The 25,049-nt window shown below is 40.5% G+C and overlaps 1 protein-coding gene across 7 annotated transcripts in view; it reads right to left on the bottom strand.

Moving 5' to 3' along the window:
- Positions 1-8,869, bottom strand: part of LOC114143005 (transducin-like enhancer protein 3-B) — a 29,843-nt gene extending 20,974 nt beyond the window's left edge. For all 7 annotated transcript variants that reach the window (XM_028014679.1, XM_028014684.1, XM_028014680.1 and 4 more), the window contains exons 1-5: positions 8,422-8,869; positions 7,730-7,968; positions 7,226-7,326; positions 6,917-6,980; positions 5,425-5,469 (exon numbers count right to left, since the gene is read on the bottom strand). In XM_028014679.1, the coding sequence (XP_027870480.1) occupies positions 5,425-5,469; positions 6,917-6,980; positions 7,226-7,326; positions 7,730-7,753 (234 nt within the window). In that variant the 5' untranslated portion in view covers positions 7,754-7,968; positions 8,422-8,869. The remainder of the gene's footprint in view (positions 1-5,424; positions 5,470-6,916; positions 6,981-7,225; positions 7,327-7,729; positions 7,969-8,421) is intronic.
- Between the last annotated feature and the right edge of the window lie 16,180 nt (positions 8,870-25,049).

Below are 25,049 nucleotides of genomic sequence, written 5' to 3'. Positions count from 1 at the left end.
AGTTAAATGTTCTGAAGACTTTTGACCCCCATGTTGACTTCAGCCCAAAACTCATCTGGGGATTAGAGTGGTAACAATTTTGATTCATCGATAAGCTTTCACTTACTGATGGTTGATATAAAAGGAAGCTGGCAGTACGATAGGAAATGTCATATTTGTTATTTTGTCCACTGTTTGTTCTGTATCAATATGTATCAATGACTATGAAAATATGATAAAAGGCAGTTACTGTGAACAGTTTAGTGATAAAACTCACACTTTAAGTGGACAAGTGAAAAAGCCTATTTCAAATGCTAATATTTTTCAAGAATAATATTTGTTTGTGGCACTACGATTACTGTGCCATGCAGTCACAAACATACAGTTACCTAAAAAATAAGTTGTTTTTTTTAATTGTAATCTTCATGATGATCATAATAGTTCAATAAAATATCATAATAAGATCCCAAGTCCATACTGGCCACCTCTATATGTGGCTTTAAAGTAAAAAATAAATAGAAAGAGTCAATGTACTTAGTTGCACTATTTTCTCCGTCCTTTCCCGATTTCGTTCCTCTGTTCACCCACCCAGTGAGGGTAATGAGGACAAGTGTGTTTGGACAGATTCCTGACAGCTAAACATGAACATGCAGAAAACACCCGCTGTGGGCTTACAGAAGCCAAAACAGGACCACTTCATTTTTTTTTTTTGAAGCAACCATTTTTCCACAGAGCTTTCAGCAGCAGAGACAGGTTTATAGTCACTTAAAGCCGCTGGAAACAGAGGCCTTTGAGCCAGCTGAAGCTTTTCTCTGCTGCTCCACAATTACAGGTACTCAGCGTTGTCTAGGAGCACCAGAGCTTGGAGAGGCCCGCTCTCTCCACCGCATCCCTCTGTCAATGGCGCGTTGAAAGCCGTTTGGCTGTTTGTCGCTCCAGGCATTAGCCCCCCGAGTGGAGAGCCGAGTCTCTGACGAGGATTCAATTGGCGAGGAAAACAAGTGGCATATGATGAGGAGGCAGAGATGGCTGTTTGGGAATTATCTTCTCAGCCAGGGCAAGAGGAAGAAAGAGCCACTTAGAGGTACCTTGTTCATTACGAATGCATGAGGAACATTTTGCATGTGCGTGACAATTTAGTTAGAGCCAATATGCAGAGAAAGAAGCAACATTTCTGCAGGGAAACCTATGGAAGCAGAGCATCTGTGACAGATAACATTCCTCTGTTTGAATCCTAACACCAGCCAGTTAGGAAACATACACCCCAAACAATAATAGTGCAACACTCCTTCACCAACTTCTTCGGCCTTGCTATCAAAATAAAGCACGTCTCACAGCCCCGAGTAACCTCATCAAACTCCCCTGAGCGTGGGTGTGTGTGTGTGTGTGTTCTCCTACTCAGTTTGTTTTGGCTTTGAGACAGATCGACCATCATCACCTTGGCAAACAATTCCAGGAATCCACTATAAATTATTCATTTGCACAAGCTCCGTTTCTCCTTCCTCCCTGTTCCTCCTTTCTCCAGGAAACAGACCCGATAAAACACTTTCTCCCACCACCGCCTTCGCTCATTCAACAAGTGACGAATCGGATAATCGGTGCATCTATGAAAATGCTATAAGTTCACTTTGAATCCCTATGATTCCATTTAATCCTAGCTCTAATTAGAATGGACAGGCAAAAAGCTAAGCTTAAAACATAAGGAGGCATGAAATGATAAACATCCAGACAGACAGAGAGCAGAGGGAGTTGAAAACAAAGCAACCCCCCACACCCCTCCACCCCACTCACACACACCTCCACCACAGTCAGCAGGGCATGTTGCTGAGGCAGCCTAATGAGCTGCGCTAATTAAAATCACTTATTGACAGCAAGCAAGGGTGATTACCTCCACCCTGCACTTTTTGCCATCATAAGAGACACTGTCAAAACAAATTACCTCCCGGCAGCCGCAGCCACACACTCACATACACACACACCTTCCCTTTTATGACAACCGCTCTGCTCAGCAGCAGCAGCATAGAGGGGAAACAGTGTGCTGGAACCTCAATTACTGTATGTTTGTGAAGTAGACACAAACAGTGTTTCTATGTTGGGATATTTATAGATATGTGTGTGTGTCTGTGTTTGTGCATGAGTTCCTTTTTAGTCCAGATTTGTTGGGGTAACAACAAAGTGAATTTATAATGTGTTTTTTTTTTTTCACACTACAATAAATCTTCAACGCAAGCAAAGTAACACGCCCGCCTGCTTCCAATAATCCAGCCTGCAGCCGTTCGTATGAACAACGGTGACGGCGAGGGGCCGTCTGTTTACCTCTCGCTGATGTCATCACAAACACTTGTTCAGCAGGGAAGGGAGAGGGAGAAAGAAAAAGGAAGGAGGGTGGCAGGAGCAATAAATTATTCAGAGAGCTCTCCGCTGGGCTTATTGACAAACAAAGGAGATGCACAGGACAAGTCGATTAACCCATTTACCCCGGAACGCCTAGTCTCCAGATTACATCCACGCTTTCTTCCCACTCGTTTGGGCCGTGTATCACTCCTACCTGCTTTAATGTTGATAAAAAACCCAGAAAGGGGCAGGCTTGGCTGCCTTGATGATCAGAAAACGCATCTAGTTAGCGTAGCGCGCGCCAACTAGAGCAACATGCTGCTCCTCCAACCGGGCTCCCCTCCCGCCGATGCCATTAACCTTCTGGATCTCACGGCCACGAGGCCTCCACCCCACCATTCATCATCTCGCCCCCCGCCTCTCTCACGTACTGCCACTCTCGTACATCATATTGTGCGGCTAATGACACGGGGGCCATCTTTCACGTCCCCTTTCTGCGGTGGTGGGAGAGGCGATGAAAAAATACGACGGTACAAACGGGGAGGCAAAAAAAATAGATCTAAGGAAGCAATAAAAAGTTTAAAAAGGGGAAGTATTATGTGTTTTCCAGGCACATAGTGCCATTTTATAGCACAATGAAGTAACTATGTTAACTTCAGTTGTTATAAAAATACTACATACATCTAATATGACTTGAAAGAAATTTGACTTTATAATTTAACGCCTTGAAATCGGGCCTCTATCTCTTTAAAAAAAAAAAAAACTACTGCTCTTTCTGAAAGTCCACCTTCAGGATGTCATCCCAACATGGCTCCTTCTATTGACCCTTTAACAATGTTTTAAGCCGGCGCTGAACTACTGAGAAGTAGCTCATATAATGAGCTAAGCTGATGTGCAATTGCACCAGGTGTTTGCCAATTGCTGCTGGCTAGTCTGAAGGAGCTGAGTGGGGGAGTCACAAAGGAGGATCTTCATCTTTCATTTTTGCACAACTGAATGGTTGATTCAGGGAGATTCAAGGATTTCTCAAACATGCATGAAAAAACTCTAAGTAACACTCCATCTAGGTTTTGGATAACATGGAGTAACTTTACAACAACATTATAACATAATGTAAAGCTAAAGAATATGAGCCTACTTTACATAATACTGCCCCTGAAAAAAGATAGGTCTGCTTCTGAAATTGTTAACAGAGAAGTTAACGGGGTCTAAAAGAATGGTTTGGTTTTTACATGACATCATGTCACATTCTGGGTGAGAAACTTTTATTTTTGGTGCAAACAGGAGAGATGAGGTTGGTAATCCTCACAAACTCACAGGTTTATCTATTCCACTACAGCCAACATATTTTTATTTGTTTATACTTTTGATCTCATGCTCAACAACAGCCATGAACTGAGTTTTAAATCCCCTGCTTACATCTTCCATTGACATAACACACCACTTACAGTCTTAAATGATTCACTTCTACGAGTTTCACGACACAACGCCACCGTCTGTAGTAGACGCTTAAAATAAAAAAATTAATTAAAAAAAAGGTTGAGTGAGGGGGTCTCCAACTTCAGAAATACTGTCCTGAAACTTTTAGATGCATCCCTGCTCCAACATACCTGAATCAATTGGTTGAATTTACCTCTTCAACATGTCATGAAGAGATTTGTTACTGGTGTGATATCTGTAGGTCTGTCTTAAGTTATGAGGTACAGAATGATTAGGTCACCAATCTTTTTTTACTCATTTTTTCTTACATTTTCTGTACAGCGGTCATAAAGCAGAGAAAAACCACAGGTTTTACTGATTATGTTACCTTAATTTAAGCTGATTACTTCCTACTATTATAAAAGCATCTACTAACAATAAGCCATGCATCAGTATTCGCAAACCGAATACTTGGAAAACGACGAGTATGTGGGCACATTTATGTGAATGAATGCATGAGGGGGCAGTGTGGGAAAGATAAACATATGATGCAATTTTTGCTTGTCCACAGTTTCCACAAGGCTGTAACCCAGATAATTTAAGCCAAGGCTTACAAAAATAAAAATTCACCACAAGCCAGGGAAAGCTAACTTCATGTTGACACATTGATCATTTACATAAAAAGTCCAAAAGTCAAACTAAGTCACCATCTATCAAGCTTCCCATTTCTCTAAGGTATTCCTGCAGAAAGCAAAAGTCCATTCAGCGGTTCATTTGATTCTTTATCCAGGTTCTTTCAAGTATCTTGGTATTTCCTTCTTTAGCGTTGACTCAGTTCTCTTCACATTATGAGCCTTTGTATTATTTATGCCACAAATTGAATTTTTTTCCTCTTTTCTTTTGACAAACTATTAAAATCCTTAACTTGAATCAACAACTGTCTCTTATCCATTCGTTGGAGCCTGATGCGGGCGTTGAATGCTAAACATTTCTGATGAGACGTCACTGAGCTGCACACCAAAGTCGTTGTGTGTGCTGCCTCAACTCCTGGGAGCTCCAGGGCAGTTTCAGGTAGAGGATAGTGAATAATGAATTTCAGCAAGCCATCTAAATGAGTCACTATTATATTCTATTGTTCACGCATTTCTGTAAAGCTCCACTGAAGTTACTGTTGCTTCCTTCGACGTGTGAAACACGACAGAAACAAACTAATAAGATGGCTGTGAAACACAGAAACGACTTCTCTTCTATCGAAAAGACTCTTTAGGTGGTGTGAAACAAACTGGATATTCTTCCAGTTCATCTATGGGGTGATAGCAGCTTGTCCGCTTATTAGGTGAGCTTTTAAATTCCTTAGCCATGGAAATTCAAACATCTACTGGTAGAAAAAAACCCCAGCAGCTTAAGACAAACCACTCGAAAGCATACATCGCCAGTTTGTCTGCCAGCTACTTTAATCTCATCAACCGCCTCATCAGAGAGTGTGCCCTTAATGTTGTTTAACCTGTCAGCATTTCTACAACAGGAAGCCTGTATGGGTACGCCTCTGAAAAGCATTTAGGGATAAGGGCAGGAACTAAGGTCAGATATGCATGCATGCACATGTTTATACTCTTCAAACACTAGGGGAGGAAAAAACAAAAACATAAGTGTTTTGGATGTACATAGACCATATCTGATGTGGCCACATACCTGTTTGTGCATCTCAATGTTGAGTCCATAGGACATCTCATAGTACTGAAAAATAAAGAGAGACAAAACATTAAACCTCAAACTTTTCACTTCAAAAATACGTCAGACTCAAAGGCAGGTATTTATCCTCAAATACACACCCTAATAGGTTTAACACAAGTGGTTGTAGGTAATTCATTTTGACCCAGTAATGAGAAAATGAAAGACTAAGATATTTTTTATTTTAACCATAAAGGAGATGCTGAACAGATGCTTTAGGAAAGGAGTGAACGAAAAAAGCAGAACAACTTTGACCAAAACAGTCGACAATATTTGTGTACTTTTTACTGCAGCAGCACTGCAGTGCTGCTGCAGTACCTCAGTACCTAAAGTGTAGTTGTTTACCAAAGATATACAATTTATAGCTGCTAATAACACCCTATCAGAACAAAAAGTAGATTCAAAAAAGTGAAATCGACACCTTGTCCGTCATTATTTCTTTATCACAAACAATAATATTATATGGATACACCAGTAGGGACAGATTGCTCTGTGAAGCTTGTGTTGGCAAGAACCTTTGAGTTGGGTCATGTTTACAAAACCATCTGTTTTTGTCCCTGTTATGAACTCTGAACTGAGTATAGTACAAATTATCTGAGTGTACTTTTACATTAAACCTTGTCTTAAAAGCAGTTGCAAGCATTTATGACTTAAAATACTAATAATCTTTTAATACAAGCAGTAATATCCCACCATGTTTCGTTCACTGTTTTACACTGAGCAGCAGGAAAACTTCTAATTAAACAGAATCTTGGACAAATTACAGATAATATTACTAGGCCCAGCTGTTGACTAACTTAAAATTTTGCAACATCAATCTAAGAGACTGCACATGAATTATGATTCTTAGGTTAGAAATTTTGATGAAAATAATTGTTGGGAGTTTCACCAGAGGGGGGGAATAACAAAAGCTGTTCAAAGGTGGTCACTTGGGGCACATGTGGTACTTAGAGCTGTCCACTTGACATCTGATCAAACAGGAAGCATGTTGGCAGCAAGTCTGAGCAGACTCACACTCTTCCCCTGTCTGAGAAAGCTGTGGTTGTGACACTTGTTTCACTCTGAGGAGGTTACTAAAATAAAACAATAAGACACACACACAGGAAACCCACTGATTCATGCACAAAGCCAGCAGAGGAGCCATTAACTTCCTTTGGATCCTGTTAGGTGTGTTAGGGTGGAGGTGGGGAGAATTGGAGGAACCCAGAGACACAGATGGGATGGGGTCAGCACACCCTACGATCAATAGCTGGACATTTGACCCTGTCTAGAATTTCAACGGGCCCTTAACCCCCACCCTGCTCCTCCTCGTCCAATGAAAACAAGCGTGAGTCAACAATCTAACAAGATCTTGGAAAAACAACTAGGTTGCACCACCTGTGACTTTTCACCCGAGGCAAATGGGAGGGCACGGCATTAAATCAGATTCATGGCTTACAATTATTGCACTTACCATGACATAGTGGCGCTGCATTTCAGTCTTTTCGTTGGCAAGTTTATCGTACTCAACTTTGAGACTTGTAGGAAGAAAGAAAAACAAAAAGAGAGAAGGTGTTTACTGATTATGACCCGAACAGAGAGCCATTAGAAAAGCAAACACCATCAACTGTTTATAGTAAACGTGAGAAAGCAGTTTAGATTTTATACGCCGCAAGTGTCGGCTTGGGGTGCATGAGGCTACAATAAAGGAGCGACCAGTAGCAGCTTCCTCTTCCTATTGTTTCCAGGAAGCCAGAGCTGTTTACAGTTAGTTAGTCATTACCTGTGGTACTGAGCCTGCAGGAACTGAAATTCGTCTTTGATCCTATCGCAGGACTCTGCCACCGTGAACTTGAAGCCAGGCTGCCCTGGTTGGTGAGGTGCCTGAAAGAGTGGAAACACCGCAGGTGTAAACATCATGAGCAGATAACTTTCCTGCCACCACCTCCTGCTTTTTCTCGCTAAACCCAGTTCTTTATCTCTTCGTGGCTTTTTATGCGTATGCCGAGCCTCAAGAAGCAGAACAGAAAGAAGGCTGCCTTCATCCGTGATCTACCAATAAGTCACCGACTTAATCCATCCACACAGAACTACTGCATAAATGGCTTTTGTCGTTTTGACAACAAATTGCACAAGGATTTAAACCATACACAAGGTGCAACACACCTTGGCACCAACTCAAGCCATAAATAGCAACAGCTCAATTCTCAGGCAATTAAGCTATTTTTTTTTAAAAGGTTGCTTTATTTGCATCAATGCACAAACAGTGACAAAGACAGCTACTCACCGGATGCCGGCCTTGTGGATACATGTCGAGCCTTTTACACAAGGGAATCGATGTGTTTTTCTCCCCCCCACCTTTTTTTTTTTTTTTTGTCGTAAATCCCAGAGAAGGTGCGGTAAATCACCGCCACCCCCTCCCCTGTAAACGCAGGATGGCGGCGGACAAAGCCTTTCTCTGGGCTGCCAGGCGCACTTTCAGACCCCGACCAGTGGACGTGTCCCCTCCTCAGCCTCGCTTTGGACCTAAACAAACAGAAAACGGGGCACCGCTCAGGAGCTGGATCACATAAACAAAAACACAAAGCGACACCAATTTCACCTTAGTGACCTAACCGCGGAGTCGGTTACGTAAAAAAATAAATAAAATAAAGTCGCTCTTTGGGGGCGATTTTGAACATATTTCCCTAGATATGACAGATTCTTTACCAGTCGGTTTAGTGTGCACCGCAGTGAGGAAAAACGTGATAAATTTCCTCAAGTATAAGAATAAATCCCAAAGTTTTAGTTTTGAATACACCCACAGGAACACGACGCTTCGCTTTTCTTATAAATGCACCGAGTTCTCCTTCATAATAAGAGCGAACATCTACAGTGTTTTGGTGGTCCGAGGTGATCAGAAAACAGGAAGTCTGCTCCCATAAAAGCCTCACCACCACTCGCCTGGTTAGCGGCTCCCTCCGTGAAGCCCTTTTTTACCTTTGTCTCGACCGATTCCTCCCTCCTCTATACAGGTAAGAAATAGTATCCACACACTGCGGAATATCGTCGACTTTCCACCGCCACTGGAGACTTAAAAAGCAAAACAAAGATGTCTTTCCGTCGTTCCTGTGCTCGTTCGCTTCGTCTTGTTCGGCCCCTTGAGAGTCCGTTAAAGCCCGGCGATTCCGAAGCGGAGAGCGTCGCTCCGTCCGTCCGTCCGATCGGACGCTGGACGAGTCCTCGACCGCAGACAACTTCAAAAAACAGGCCAAGTTAGATCCTGCAGCAGTACGCCAGCTCTCCAGTAGCTCCTGATAGTATGAACTGTCGACCGAACCAGTTATTTTGTGTTAAAATATCGAGCGTTGTGAAATTCACCGCCAGCCTGCCGTTGGGTACCCAGTTCCTCCGCCGCGCGCTGTACCACACACAGACTGTGCACTGACACGAGGACCTCACTGCTGAGAGAGGGCCCCGCACCAACCAATCAGGCTCCTCGTCGGAGCTCAGCACGAGCAACCAATCACTGAGCGGCGTCCCCACGTGGGGTTGGAAGAAAAACAGACGTCCTCATTGGACAAATACGGTGACCTCACACGGTCGCCATTTTGGATGTGAAGTGACATTCTGAGCGTTTAACAACTTGTTCAAAACAAAGGTAATAATTTATATGTTCGTCCATTTCAGCGAAGCAGAGCAAATGCCGTCTACATCTATTAAACTCCGGTCGTCCAAGGACGTCTGTGGTGTGAACGTCACCCCAAGAGGTATGCTTATTTAAGCAAATAAAATGCCAGGTGAACATATATAAATTAAAGCAACGTCACCCTAAAATAAATATTAGTATTGGAACGTGACGATAACACTTCTACAAGAAAGAGAAAAACATACAAAGAAAAAAAACATGCTCCCTTGGCTATCAAACCAAAAACAACTCAACTCAATTTATTAAAACCTCAAATTCGCAGAATATAAAAAGATGCTTTATCTACAGCAGAGCGCCCTTTGAGTGACTTGAATTGATCGACCTATTTCTAACGAGAACTTAAGCGTGTACAAGCTTTCCTATCACCATCAATAGGAAGACTACAACACCTCCGTGCCTCCGCCTATCATGTGCTGCTCACTCTACACACCCCACGTGGGGGCCTCTACCTCCGCCTCACTGCTCTCTATCCAATGGGAACCCAGCTGTCCTCCTGCGCCGCTTACGATTGGCTGAGTGCTGGAAACGCTGTCAGTCATGAGTCCCCGTTGTCAATTAAACCCACGTTGGGTACCGCGCTGACAAATGCCTGTGCTACTCTCCCTCCTGCCTGCGAACAGTGCCTGGAATGGCTGCTTAATTAGCTTCGAATGGCTTTTCCTTTCAGCTCAAACAATCTGTCACTACCATGTGGTAAAAAGAGCCCTGCATAAAACAAAAGCAGGGAAAAAAAAGCTAGTAGGGGCTTAAATATCAGTTTGATTCCCCCCATGCCCCTCACTCTTCAACCCCCCATCCCCCATGAAAACATTTGCTGCAAAACAAAGCTTTTACCTCACTCAAACATTGGCTCCTTTCGCTCATCTGTTTCTGCCCTCAATTTCCTTTAAAACTGCATTTGTTTGTTTATCTAGGAGTCCATTTAGGCTCCTCGTGTTTTGATTTAAGCACTGGATTTCTGTTAGTGGACCAGGTTTGGTTGGCCTTCACGACATTTGTGGCTTTACTGGTTTATAAAGGCTGTTAAATGTTGAACTTAATCTGGTGTAAAAAAAAGAAATGAAAATAGACACATTGATTATTTTTTTATCTAAAATGAATGCACACCTCTTAAGAATATGGTTTGTAAGTGAAAAATCCCCTATACTCATCATAACAAACCTAAGCTACAAATTAGAGGATTGTGCAAAATAAATAAAATATTATATAATGAAAATCAAGATGCTAATAAAAATAATGCAATTGGATTCACTTTGGAACATTTTGTTCTTCCCAGACCAAAACACCGCTTTGGAATACTTCATCATTTTTATGAAGCACAATGAAGTGCGCAAAGTACTGCATTTGAGCTGTAGCTAGCACGCTGCGTGCTTCGGCTGCTGCCTAGCAACAAATGGATCCCTCCTGCAGATGTGGCGACATCAGTTGGGATAATAACTCATGTACTGAGGGCATGTCGCAGGGTGACACACTGGCTGGGAGACTTTAAAGACGGGTTTCACATAAAACTTCTGCAAATGATTAATTGTTCCAGTAGCAGTCGCAATCACAGACTCTAAGAGGCAACAGACATTTGAACAAGATAAAACTCAAGTCTGCTTTTGAACATCCAAGTTTCCTCAGAGGACATAATGTCTGAATGAAAATTTCAGAATTCCTGCAATGTCAGGCATCTTAAGCATTGAAACGGATAACAGGTAAAAGTTTACGTTTTGTTATGTTATTCTGTGTTATGAGTGCATTTGGCAATACATGGCAGCACTACAAGTGAGGCTACAGCACTCAGCTCGTTAACAAGGTTCCACTAATTACATTTCCTGCTGTAATTTAGTCAACAGTTTCAATTTCTTCATAGATTCAAAGATATCCACTTGCTACCTAGGCGCTTTTACTCTACTAGCACCCTTAAAGTGATTAAATAGCCAAGTGTGACTGTGTGCGCTAAACGAATTAATGGTGTTAGACCACAGTTCATTTTTTCTTTCCAGTTCCTGAAAAGAGTAGTGGCACTAAAATCCAATAAAACCGCATTGCTCAATGTTTTCCCAATCATTTGCACAATTTCAACTGTTTAGTTCACTTCTCTTGCAAAACGATGGCAAGATGATTTCAGGAAGCCTGTGTCATGCTCAGAAACCACTTCTCAGATTGGCTTATTTTTGTATTTGCTGACGGTTTCCGTTGTCACTTTTGCCTGTACGAATCATTTTATTTTAATTTCAAAGTAAAATAAATCTCATCATACACTTGAGCTTATCCTGCTTATATATTATTAGATCCAAATGGGATTTTTATTTGGGGTGTGCATACAAATCTTCACAACTATGCGCAAGACATAGCATGCAAAAAAAGAGAGTCAAGTCCAGTTTGCAAAAACGAGACTGCAGATTGGAGTTCCACTAACGAATCAACAGTTGCAGGACGTTTACTTCTCCTTTACTTTAACACTACACTCTATTTCAACAGAATCAGCGTGAAAGACATTATTACATACACTACTCAAGAGGAGCATTAACACACAAACATGGGACACATATTCATAAGATCGGTGCTTCGGTGGGCAGAGGATGGAGAGCTGCTAGATTTCCAACATCATCATCCATTCATCATATCTGTAGTCAAGTGGGCTTGTAGTGTTGATTTAAGTGGAGCTGTTGGTCAGTGGCACAGATATTTGACAGTTTGCTCTGCGCTGAGCTTCCTGGGATTGGTATGTGTAGGCCCTGTGTAAGGATGTGGGTTATCTGGGAACTGGCAAACACAGCAACGGTCTCCACAGGCCCGAGCCTCTGATTCAAAAACCGCATACAAACAGACATTATCGTACGGCTTCATCTGACACGTAGCCGGTCATGGATGCGTCACACACGCACAAACACACGCGTATTCACCCCAACACAAACACACACACACACAAAGATTCACTTTTCATCCCACTCAATAGAGAGTGGCCTAGATTAAGGAACAACAAAGAAGTGGGCTTCACCGCTGGGAGAAGTGGGGCCGCTCCGCCCTTCTAGACCTCTGCACTGTTTATTTGCACTGGAAACCCAGACGCTGTGAAACTCCCACTCCGAGGCACTGCACAAATATTGAGGCTATTTGCAGAGGTGCTTTTAATTCTTTACAGAGCAATGATTGGTTCTTTGCACCCTCATCTCTGCAGAAGCTTTGTCAGTGGATTCCTTTGGTCTCCACTGCCTCGCCACCCCAACACCAACTTAAAGCAGCCATTAAATAAATATGATTGATGTATATTTTTAATAGGGTTAGTGGCCTCTAAAGAGTAAATTCACATTTAATCGGCTTATGATATCACATTCTCTGCGCAAATAAATAATCCAAACCACAGTTTCAGTTGGTTATGCTTTCTTCTTCTCATTTTGTACAAGAAATAGGGGTCTATAAAACTCAGCCTAGGATTACCACTGGATGGATGGATGGATGGATGGACAAATGGCTAATGTCTAAAGAGGACAAATGGATGTATGGACAGACGGACGGATAATATCAAAAGTAGTTAGATGGATGGCTAATGTCAAAAACAGACAAACTGATAATTGAACGAACGGCTAAAGACAAATGTGGATGGATGGATGCTCATCAAGACATTGAACATGCTTATATCAGACCCAGACTTTCTCAGTGTTTTCAGGCGGTGTAGGAATCCTTAACAAAATCGCACCATGCTCACTCTGATGGAGGACTGAAGTGTAAAAAACGAATTGTCTCTGCACTGCTAAAAAAAAAAATCTAGCCTGAAGACCCTTTTTTGGACGTTGTGGGCTATAAGCAAGGGGTGAAATTGATTAATGCTGTTTTTCTCTTCCTTTGAGAGTGACATCACCTTTGTGAGGCTGTTTATATTCCAGCATCCATGAGATTAATTACTTCATCCATTCAACTGCCGCCACTTCCAGCCATCCCAGTTGCTTTGAATTAGAGGAGTGCAGCACTGGGGGCTGGATTTCCACCGCGGTGTGTTCAGTTGGACGGTCGCTGTGGCGGTCTAAGGCGCCCACTGACTCAGGATTATTGACATGCTTTCACAGGCGAGTTCAGGCCTTGAAAGGAGACATTCCTCGCCACAATGGGCCCAGTGTGTGTCGTGGGGGCAGCAGACATGAATAGAGCCCTTAAGTATCACTGTGACTCGTCAGCCTCTAATCAATGCAAACAAGATGAAAGGACCTTATCAAAAGAGACAAACACAGACATGAGCAGTGCTTGATCAAAAAAGGTGAAGGCCTTTTTTGTGTAATTTCTACATTAGCATGTGCTGTTGGCTGGTGTGTAAGTACGGGGCCTAATCAAAGCTGAGAAGCAGCTGAAAAGATACACTATGAAAAGAGAAAAAAATCTGTTTTTAACAGACCCAGGTCTTTTGATTTAAGTTTGGTCTTTAAATGCAAAATGATAATGCACTGTAATACCTTGATATGAAACATAATTAGAATATTTTCACAGCAGCGTTTTGTAAATGGTGCTTAGATGAAGTGTTATTGTGCTTCACGGCGCTGGAATGTGGCACGAGGCGCTTATGAGGTGTCAGTGTTTGCCGTCCACCCTTGTTGATACCTAATGATTGAGTCTGCTATAACAGATCCATAATGAATTCAGAACGGCTTTGCTTCTTGTGCTGTTTGTGATTAATAAGCCAATTTAGAGAGCTCTCATTGTGACCAGGTCCACAGGCTGGCTCAGGCTAACGCTCTTTAGGGGGCTGGTGTTATTTTTTGTGATTACCATCCAAGTGGCTGCCGTTGGAAAAGAAGGTCAACAAAGTGACCTGATCCTGTCCATCAGCCGGAGAGTGAAAGAGGACCTCATGACGATGGAGAGACCTTCTCTGCTTTTAACAAGCGAATGAGTGTTTTACCCACACACACACACACACACACACATGGCCAACACGGGAGCCTTTTCCACAGCTGTGGTTGGAGCCGGTGTCTAACTGAGAACCAATCCTTTCTGTTTTGACCAGAGAAACCCTGGCTCCGGGCCACACCAACTCTTTCGATTTCCAGAGAAATGAGTTGCTTACATCCGGGCGTTAAGGTGGTTTTATGGAGAATAACTCGAGGCTTAAACATGCTTTGTGGTGGTGCACCCCTACATGTATCTGCCATTCTGTGGCGGCCTCAGGAGTAAGTGGAACAATCTGGTAATTGCTGCTGGTTTTTTGTTGGTGACGTTGGTATGGAAACAATAAGTGGTGCTGGTCAATTGGCCGCCGCATACGTTTGCTGTTTTTACCTGAAAACATTGGTGCATTTGATTCTGACCACGAATCACTTCGCATCTTCTTGGAGACATTTCACGCACAAAATGACTACTGATGATATAACGTCATTTTCCCATAAATTTTGTTTATAGTCTGCTGTAAGAAGATGTGGTCCAGCAAATCATATCTTCAAAGAAGAGGGTGCTTATGTGTGATAATCTATTGTATCTAAATAAATAGAAGTTGACTGCCCCAACTGGGGATCAGAACCACAGGGCAAGATAAAATCTGTAGAAAATATACAACATACCATAAATGTGGCATTTCAGCACTTATATGAATATTTATGTCTGTAATCCAATAAAATATTTAACGAGATTTGCAATAACTCAGTACATGTATGCTAAATGGTTTGTTAATGGGTACAAATTGGGCAGACTAACTGGTGAAAAACTGACTCTTGGCCTACTATAAATTACAATGAACAAAGTGGTGGTTTGGTGGTGAAATATAAAGAATGTAAAGCTCTTTTACTGCAGTTTCTTGTCTGTGTTTCATTTGCTTTTTGGTTTGCTCATGCTAAATTCAGTCACTAAACAACAACAAGCATCAGAGACTCTGTTGTGGCAGCTCTTTTGTGACTTTCCAATGCTATAATAACAGGGAAACTCCAGTCTGGGAAGGATGAAATCAACATGGATGGCTACCTCCAAACTAGAAAATGCCAGGTTTTAAGTTTTGAAGTCAAACAAGACCCGGTGCCATTGGCACTTGCATAAGGCTTTGGAGAATTTCTGTAATGCAATTTTTAAATTCTGATGAGTTTATATGAAGCTGCCTCAGGTGGAGATTGATAATACTTCATCTTTTTCTCACTAACTGTCAGACTGATTTAACGGCAGAGCAAGAAGCGGCAAAAGTTAACCTCCAAAGGAAGCACGGGTACATAAACCTTTCTGGCAGACCACAGCCAATAAAATTACAACCTTCACTCTATTCCCAACTGGGACAGTGGCCACGATGTGGGTGGGCTGCTGAAAGCACAGATTAATAAATTTAGAACTATGTGGCTAAAAAAAAAAGAGTCTCAGTGACATGTATTATTTATACTCCAGAGATCAAAGAGTCACGGATTACTAATTAGAAGTTCAACTTAAAAAAATAAAATAAATCTAGAGTAGAAATAATCCTCATTGTCCCTTAGTGGGGGAATTCAGGTGTACCATCAGCACAGTGACAGGCAAGTCAAAGTATGCAGATTCACACAAAAGTAATAATATGAAAAATGTAACGAATAGGAGATTTGTATAGCATAAGACAAAATGCAGTGCAGTTATTCAAAATAGCGTACCGTACTTTGATTCCCAGAAATGAGCCGCTGAGTAGAAATGTAAGAAAAAGTATATATATGCATGTATATTTGCATATAAAAAACTCCCAACAGAAAATTTACAAAAAAATTTACAAAATCCGTACTGCTCAGCGGAAATAAGGCATTACTGAGTTTGCTGGGAGGAAGGATCTATGATAACGTTCCTTTGTGCACCTAGGATGCAGCACTCTGTCAATGGAGGAGCTCTCCAGTTCTGCAACAATTTAATTTGCAGGTTAGGAGGCATTGTCCAACAGTAAAAAGCATATTTTGAAAAAAATAGTTCAGTTTTGTTTATTTAAAATAGATTTTTAAGGGTACAAATACCGCATACAGCTATTTTCAGACCCCCTACAAAAATGCTTAAATTTGCCTATTTTAATAGGCAGATTTAAGCAAAAATATATTTATTAATACACAGAGTGGAAACTTTCTTGGCACTAGCATGGATGCCAATATGTATGGTCTTCCTTATTTCTGCTCTTAGGGTACAGCCAATCAGCACCAAGGAAAATAATTGTAGTTCTGTGAATATCAACTAGCATTGCACTCAGTAATTCCAGCTTCACAAGCTGCATCTTCTTTCTAATAGTTTAGATATGCATTACAAAATTAACCACAAATAGGCAGATTTTCTGCAAACAGCTTGGAGAGACATTCCACAGAAAAATCTGCAAATAGATGAATTCACAAATTAAATAATACTGTTCTTGAGCCCCTAGTAATTCTGTTAAAAATAATTATTTCTACACATGTATTTCTCCCCAACTCAATCAATATTCTTAATTTAAAGCCTGGGCTTTTCTCAATTTCTCAGTGTAAGATTATGTTACTGCAATAAAAAAATGTGTTTTACTTTAAGGTTTTTCTTTTACTCCTCTTTACCGGGGGGAACCAGGTGCAACTTTAAGATGATAAAATAAAGGTTAGACTGCAATCCTGAAAATTGCAGGTTTATAAGTATCCGTGGTTTGCAGAGAAGTACTGCCTTGTTATTACAATGTAAACTGTCTATTAAAAAACGGAAGAGGGATGTACAAAGTAGGTGAGAGCAGCCTGACATCTTACTGACATTTTAAATGTCTCCTCCATGTAATGATCTTTTTTTTTTTCCATCAGCTGCTCAGCAGGAAACTAAAGAACTGAGTTCATTATGGACCAGAGCAAAATGTGGTTTCCAAGGGAACAAGCACCTACATGCAGGACTGAAGACGAGATGAGGTTTTTTGTATTCATGTATACCGCAGAGGGAACTGTGCAGAGTTCGTGCATGCCTATATTGAGTGTGGTACACAGTGCACGGCGTTGTGTGCTGCTTTCGTTCATGCGAACCCACTCGGTTCTGAACTAAATCAAATGAGGTAAATCACCTGCCACGCCATTGATTTTATGGGTCATCAGATAACACCAGGGCTTGCTGAGCGCATGCCCTTTAGCACTAAGAAGGCTATCATTTAGCCAGATCGATAGCTCTAATTACCTCACTCCACCCACTGCAATAAATTCAGGACAGCACGCAGTCTTCCAAGGATCTGGAATGCGATCAAATCACATCCGCGTTCCAGAGCTCCGGACTAAACTTTAAACATCTCCACATTAACAACGACTGGCTATTTCAATTAAAGATTTGCTACATCTGATCCCTTCTGCAACATTTCTGACTATTCTATACATCTACAAAGGTTATGTGAAACAGTCTTTTAAGAAAAGTTATTGACAATAAGTGACATGTTTCAGACATCGAGAAAAGCTTCAAAAGTGCCCGTTAGCTGCTGTCAGAATGAGAGCGAAAAGCTAAACGCAGCACCACAGGATGTTTCTAAAGGCGGCCAATCAAAGCAGAGCGTGGTTTCAAAGATGTTGCATGACTTGAAACTTGTAACAGAAACTCACTGTGAGATAAAAACCCTGCCACAGTCGCAAACGTGGTTTGTGCTTTCTGAGACAGTTAGAAACAAAAAAGGCCAGAGCACAAACGGAAGTCTGGGACTCGCTGTTGGGAGTTTCACCTTGACTTACAATCGCCTAGTTAAATTTTCTCTCAGCACCACTTCTGCTTCATGTATCATTAACGCTGCACACGGCCAAACAGTGTCTCGCGTTAATATCTTCAAGCTGTCCACTTAGAAGTAATGCTGTTGTCAGTGTTTTGCCCTTGCTGCCTCAGTCTCTCACCTCTAACATGCTGAGTGCTGCCGGCTCCACTATCTGGTTTCTCCACACTCATAGCCCTGCAGCAGACCACTTATCACAGACGCTGGCAAGCCGCCCACTGCCCATCACTTTCTGACTTTCACACAGTCTCTCATTCAGTGAGAGGAAACAGCTCAAGTGTGCAAATTCTTAAGCTGAGCAATGTGACAAAAAAACACATCTTTGATAGATCAATTAAATTGTGTCAAGGGATGTTTTCATGCAACTCTGAAGGGAAATTAGTAACTAAGAAAGACTGACATGCAGGATAGTTTAACACGAGGTACAAAAAGGTTTTCTTACCCTTCCAGATTTCTTCAGTTTTTGCTTTATCATTTCAGATCAACAAATTTAAGTTTTTAAATGATGATTTTAATTATTATGGAATAGAGTTATTCACTGCCCTCCACATTATGTGTATTAAAGCTGAAGAAATACTCATCTACTTCCATCCATGGCTGCATACAAATCCTGAAAGGTTGGGCTACAGTGGCAACAAGGCAGTGCATCTTAGCAGAAGCTGCATTGTGGCCCATTGGAGAAAGAATGACTAGATGCCGCATTGAGTGTCTCACATCAACATGTCCACCATATTGGGGAGGGCGACCATTAAAGTGAACACTCAAGTGAACAAAGAAGATTCTTTCTTTTGTAGAAGAAGCAGTTAGCGGGTTACATTTCACAGAGAAATGTTAAAACATGTAGTTAGAGCAGCTATCATGTTGCAATGTTATTTTCATCTGTTATTATATTGAAGCTTATTTGGCACATAGGAAACATCTCATGTATATGATGGAAATCATGGCCAATGTGGCTAATGGTATGATATACTATTATTGTGCATTATGTTTTAATTGTTCTAAGTTGATCAATAAAATATTGAAAAGTCTTAGTGTGGATGGTGTTGATCTTGGTGAGGTGAAGTGGGTGGGCAGGTTTGAGTTTTCTTTTTAAACCTTTTTGTCATATAATATTTACTGAGTACACCGTTTCTGTTCTCTTCAATTTGATTATTGCTCCAGTGCTGCAAGAAATAAACAAACAGTAAACAGATATTGGCAAGAAAATAGAAAATATAGTTAGAAAAAAAAACTGGCCATGAAAACAAAAATGTAATATGAAGAAAGAAACACTGATGGGAACAACTCCAATAAAAGTCAATGTGATTTTTTTTATTGAAATAGAAATATGATTTAAAGCTACATCATGTCTGCTTATTCTCATGACTGTTTCCAGCAGAATAATAAGTTTATCAACAGATTATAAATGTTAATTTACCGTCACTTCATGATACAAATAAGGTAATAAATATCAAGAGATTTCTGACTGTAAACCTCCCTTACTAGCAATGAAGAATAAATAAAAGAGAAACAATGAAATATTCTTGCTCTACAAACATTAGGTAAAAAAATAAATCTATTATTTTCTAAATGCTACAGCTTTGTGTGTTTTGTCATTATAGAGTCAAATCTCATAAATGTTTGATAACATACAGAACAAATTTAGAGAAACACAGTTAGACACTTTAACTCATTTTTAATCAGAAAGAGTTTAAGATCAATTCTTTACTAGTACAGTGCTACTTAAAGTAGCAAATAATACTCCTGCATATGTAGCAAATGGTGTATTTCTATTTTTAACCAGGTCACAAAAGTCAATTATTGCATGACAAACCGCCCAGACTAATCATGGCAAGAGTAAACTTTTAACCACTGAAGCAGGAATCTTCTTCTGGCCCTTACACCAAAGACGAATAAATTTCTAAGTGTTTTTACGGTGAGTCTGAGTCCATTTGTGAAGCGTCTAACAAACTGCACTGCCCCCATGCTGGCAGGCCCTCGCAATTCAGGCGTGCATCCAAGCCCATCTAAACATGGCCAGCAGCTGGCCTCAGGGCCGGTGTAACTGTTTAGCTCATAATAGTCACTGATTAGAATACCAGTGGCGAGAAGTGAACCCAAAGCAGTTGTTGACAAGGGATATTAAGCAAAGTGGGGAGTCCAGCCACAGGGATTTGATGATGCCACCAGGGAAACATGTGCTGGCCCACACGGAGGCTCTCTTTAACACCATGGCATCCAAACAGCTGATAACTCAATCCGAGAGACGAGTAGAGGGTTACACCGTTTCACCAGACACGAGAGAAACTGAGAGGCCAGGCCCAGAGGCATGGGCGGGCATTGGGGGGCATTGCAGGCCCTCAGAGAGGCTGATCGTTAAGCTCCGTAGCTAAACGGCAGAGAGTGGACTTATGGTACCTTTCTTCTAATGCTAATATCTCTCTTTTTAAATAAAGTTTTTGGCTGGTCCTTTTTTATTTCCTTCACTGCTGCTTCCACCTCAACCACAGCTCTGGGAACGTGACCTTTCCGGATGCAAGTGCCAAACCGAAACCTCAAATATTATTTTGTCTTAGTGGCTGCTTATTTCCACTTCATCTGATCTAACTAATCATGCTTCGCCGAGCGAGGAAACTCTTCAAAACCACATTTATTAGTCTGTTTTCACCTTCTAGGTAACTGTATTTCAAGTTTAATGACGTGGAATGTTTTTTTCTTTTTATTTCCCTAAAACTAAAACTGGAAGAAAGAAGATGATAAAGTACAGTAGTGTTGATTTGAGATTGGCTATATTTATTGAAGCAATGATAAAAATGACCAAGTGTTAAAAATTCTTGGCAACAGACCAGTCACTGCACGTATCCCCAAAATTACAACTACTTTTCTGAAAATAAAACTTGAGATCAAGCATGCTGCTTCAGTACAGATGTTAATTTAAGCCATGCATTTTTATCACTGAACAGCATATTTGATCATATCTTTCAGTATATCGAGATTTAGTGATGCTCTCAGTACCAACAAATTAAAAAACACCAAAACAAGCATAAGTTAAAGTTTATTGTTAACATGACTAATCTTATGATTGATGGATTTTATCCAATAAGAATAAACAATATGATAGCCGTCCAGTCAATCCATATTGTTCCGATATGTCAAGAACAATATGGATGGACTTATCAGTTCAACGTTCTTTTAGCAAACATCACTTTGTTATTCTTCTATGGAAAATTAAATTTAAATTAAAAAGGGAAAAAAATGGCCTCATTTTATCCACCAATACAGAGTGCAGCACAGTGTCACAGTTAGGTTTTCTAATCGATGATATAAATTAAAGTATATGAATCATAAATGAATGCTTTTATGTAATTGAAATACAACTCAGCTATTTTAAGACAAAACCAGGGCTTACATTTTCCACTGGCTTAATAAGTAAACACACCTGAAAACCGCCTTGCTCTTCACAACCAGCAATTAAGGTAGGGGCAAGAATATTGTTTAAATACATGTTTGGTTCTTCCTCTGTTGTGTTCTGAATTTTATCTCAGCATACCCGCGAGAATCAGGCAACGCTGTTTACAATCCCAGCCTGTACTTTTGATCTCTTATCACTTATGAGCAGCGCTCCAAACTGAGGTTACACAAACATTTCAAACGGGATTTATCAAAGCTAACAAACGTCAGCACTTACAGATAAATAGCGCCTGCGAACCCAGCTCTGCATCAAGTATCGATTCATGACACTGTAGCTTTACTTGGCAATATTAAAGCAAATAGAATATTAGAGATGGGGCTCTTGTGCTCTTCAAATGCAAACCTCACTTTTGATAAATGTTGAATCTTATATTTTGACTTGATTATCTCCCAGCTAAAGCAGATTAAAAGCAGAAGTGCAGCATTTTAAACTTTCCTGCAATATTTTAAATGGTTACTTATCTCCATTGACACACCATCAGACAAATTTTCTTTCCTTAAGATCAGGAGAGACCAAAGCTTTTTGGTGGTAGCAGAAAAACCTGGTGCTAAGGATTTATTGTTAATATTGTAAACGGAGTAGTATTATGAGTAATTTGGTAGGTAAAAATAAAGAGTTATGAATATTTCAGGATAGTATGAGGTATCTAGGTTATAGCCTGGTTTCATATTCTTTGGTATTCTTATGTGTTAAAAAATTAGAACATATAAATTCACAGATAATGTAGCTGCAAACCAAAACTGAGGCTATTTTTAAATGTGATTTTTTTTAAAAATCTGAATATCTTCAGTGCACTAAAAATCCAGCAAAAAACTGAAAGCAGACATCCTGAACAATGTTGATGCTGATAGAGCGGAGAACTCTGGAGGATAACATGGACACCAGCTGTTCAAAGAAACAGACATAAATTGTCCGCTGGCACTTTCAAAAAAGATTTTTGCACACTCTAGAAAAAAAATTAAAAATCGCTATAAACTGTAGACTGGTTGATGGCGTGTGATCACAGAAAATCAATGTGATCACGTAGTCAAAACAGTGCAAATCATCCAAATGTTTGGATTTAAGAGGTAAAGTTGGCCTTCCTTGTAGTCAGAACAAAAAGCCATTTAAAACCTAAACTGAAAGCTGAAAATAAACCACATGGCTCGTCGGCAAAATGTTTATATCTAAAAACAATCCCCCAAAAACTTCTTCTACTGCCAGATCGGGATTTGAATTAATTTTTATTTAGCCAAGAAGTTTGTTTCTGGAAGATAATAAGGCAGGTATAATTTACAATAAAGCAATGTCAATTTTTATTGACATATTGAAAAAAAAAACATTGACAAGTATTTATGCCCTTCTTAATAATCAATAATGAGTCCTTTATTTACATCAAAGCTATTTAATTTACTTTTAAGTCTTCAAGGTTGGAAGGCCTCTCGCCATCTCCCTCATCTTTAGCTCTTTCCACAGATTCTCAATCAGATCCAGCCAGAGATCGGGCTGGGTCACTTTAAACCTAAATCTGCCAAGAGGTATGAATAATTATGGACTCAACAGCACTTGCACATCATGCCTTTTCTACATCAGTTTATCTTAATTATGTTTTTCAAACTATTTAAATTACTAAACCAAGCGGAGTGGAAAGACCGGAGAAAAATCCTATTTCTTCAGACATTAAAGTATTAACGAGGTTTTTGTTCTTTAGGGAAATTGAATGCGACTCGTTTCGTCGTTGACAGAGTTATTAGCACCTTTCGACACTCCCAGGAGATGCCCCCTCCATGTCTGATTGTGTTTTGCTACAATCTACCATCTCAGTGTAATGAGTTGTTCATAATTTGTCACCATTCTGTTTCTTTTGGCACTATAGCCTCCTCTTGCTCTGCTTTGTTGTCCACTCCACTGCACTGCACTCCCCCCCCCAAAAAAGCTTTTAGAGACATTTACTTCAGAGAGGAAAAGCAGCTCAAAAGCGTGTGGAAAAGACGCATAGAGGACGACATGTCTTTTACTTGCATTATTCAGAAAAATGCACTTACTTTGAGCCTTTTCAATGCTAATATTATGTTAATGAAAGGAACTGGGCAAGATACAGTGCTCCTCATTAAAGGAGGAACATGCTGTTAATGCACTTTACAGCCGTTTCACGTCAGTTTGATGGTAATGGTTCATCTGGGCTGGTCTAAGGTCAGGGATGCTCTACGAGGGCATACACTTTATGCTAACCCAATGTTTCTTGTCTACATTTTTCACAATAACAACATTACAGCTAACATGCAGAAGCAACAGAGCAATTTTTTTTCCCACAAGATTGTCGACGGTGTGCTTCAAAATTTTACAGTCGAAATAAAACAAAAACATCCTTGGGTATGCAGAACAGATCGAGTGCTTTTCTTGATTTGGGTCGTGCCTTTGTGGAGAACGGAGCTGACGCAGATCAGGACAGATGGAAATGCGTCCTGCAGCGACGTGTAGACTCACTCTGATGTAGCAAATATGTTACTCTTGACTGGTCAAATGAAAGATTTTCTGTTTCTGCTCAGAGTAAAAAACAAAACACACAACATCACAACGACAGCGCTGCCAGCAACGATCCATTACTGTGATCAGACAGGTCTGTGCTCATCAAAAAACACGACAGGGGCAGAAACCAGAGGTTTTTATTCTCAGATACAGAAGAAAACATGCTCTTCTTCATCCAGAGAAATGTGGAACGGGTTTAGGATTCCCGACACATTTGGTTTTACTTTCTTTTTATTTAACCAGAGCTCAACAACAGACATAAATGAAAAATAAACTAACTTAAGTTGACTCAATATTTCTGTCCCATTACTTGATTAAAGCATTTAAGTTACATTTATTACCATTGCAACCACATGTACCATCACTTTCCACCAGTCTAAAAAGAAGCGTAATATTTATTTAGTGAGATCACAACTAAATTTACTTCCCAACCAAATGAAAGCCAAGCAAGGATTGGCTTTCAGCTTCAGCTGCAACCAAAAGGTTCTTGAGTCTCTGAACCTCACAATCCGCGATGCACAAGCCAACAGGTTCAGTGCTATGATCCTGCCACTTAAACACAAAGATCGGTATGGACTGTGTTCCTAGTGGAAGAGGGCTTCCACCTTTTGTGCAGCGCACACAACTCCAAATTGGACATTGACGGGTTGCTGAGACACTTAGTTATTCAGGAAAAACCATGCTGCTTTTTGGTCAGTACTAGAGGCGGAAAAGTATTATGGTTCCATTAGTGGTGGAACAAAGTTTTTGTTGGCTGAGATTTTTGTTGGCTGAGCATTTGATTATCAAACTACGATGAGTAGTTTGATAATCAAATGCTTGTGGGTTTGTAGAAATAGACTATGAGACTTTCTTGTTGTGGCTACTGAAAGGTTAAAGACAGTATGCATCCAGTGCAAGGTGAAGGTCACGTGTGCAGGGAAGTTTCTAACCAGTCTGCAGCAAAACACAAAAAGAGAGTCTTCTTCCAAAGAGTGGAGAGTTGGCAACAACAGACTGAAGGAAAGCAAACACGACGTGACATCAGGAAGCAGGTCATCCTGGGATATTTGCGTGAGTCATTTATAACCTGATGTACCTTGCTGTTTTACAAGCTGAAAACTGACAAACACTTTGGTGTTAATGTTATTAATGAAGAAGTAGCAGGAAGCAAACAGCAGCTCCCCTGTTTGCTGATCTGGGAGAATCTAATTCCCAGACTAACATTCCCAGTACAACAGTCTCTGACCTTCATTACTTTGTTTACCTGAAAAATATTGTTTTCTTTTTTCACTTTTACCTTCAGCTGAAATGCATGACCTCATTGGTAG

The sequence above is a fragment of the Xiphophorus couchianus genome, chromosome 4, assembly GCF_001444195.1.
Source record: "Xiphophorus couchianus chromosome 4, X_couchianus-1.0, whole genome shotgun sequence".
NCBI lineage: Eukaryota > Metazoa > Chordata > Actinopteri > Cyprinodontiformes > Poeciliidae > Xiphophorus > Xiphophorus couchianus.
Note: the sequence above shows the minus strand (reverse complement) of the source record. Positions and strands in the feature narration are given on the sequence as shown.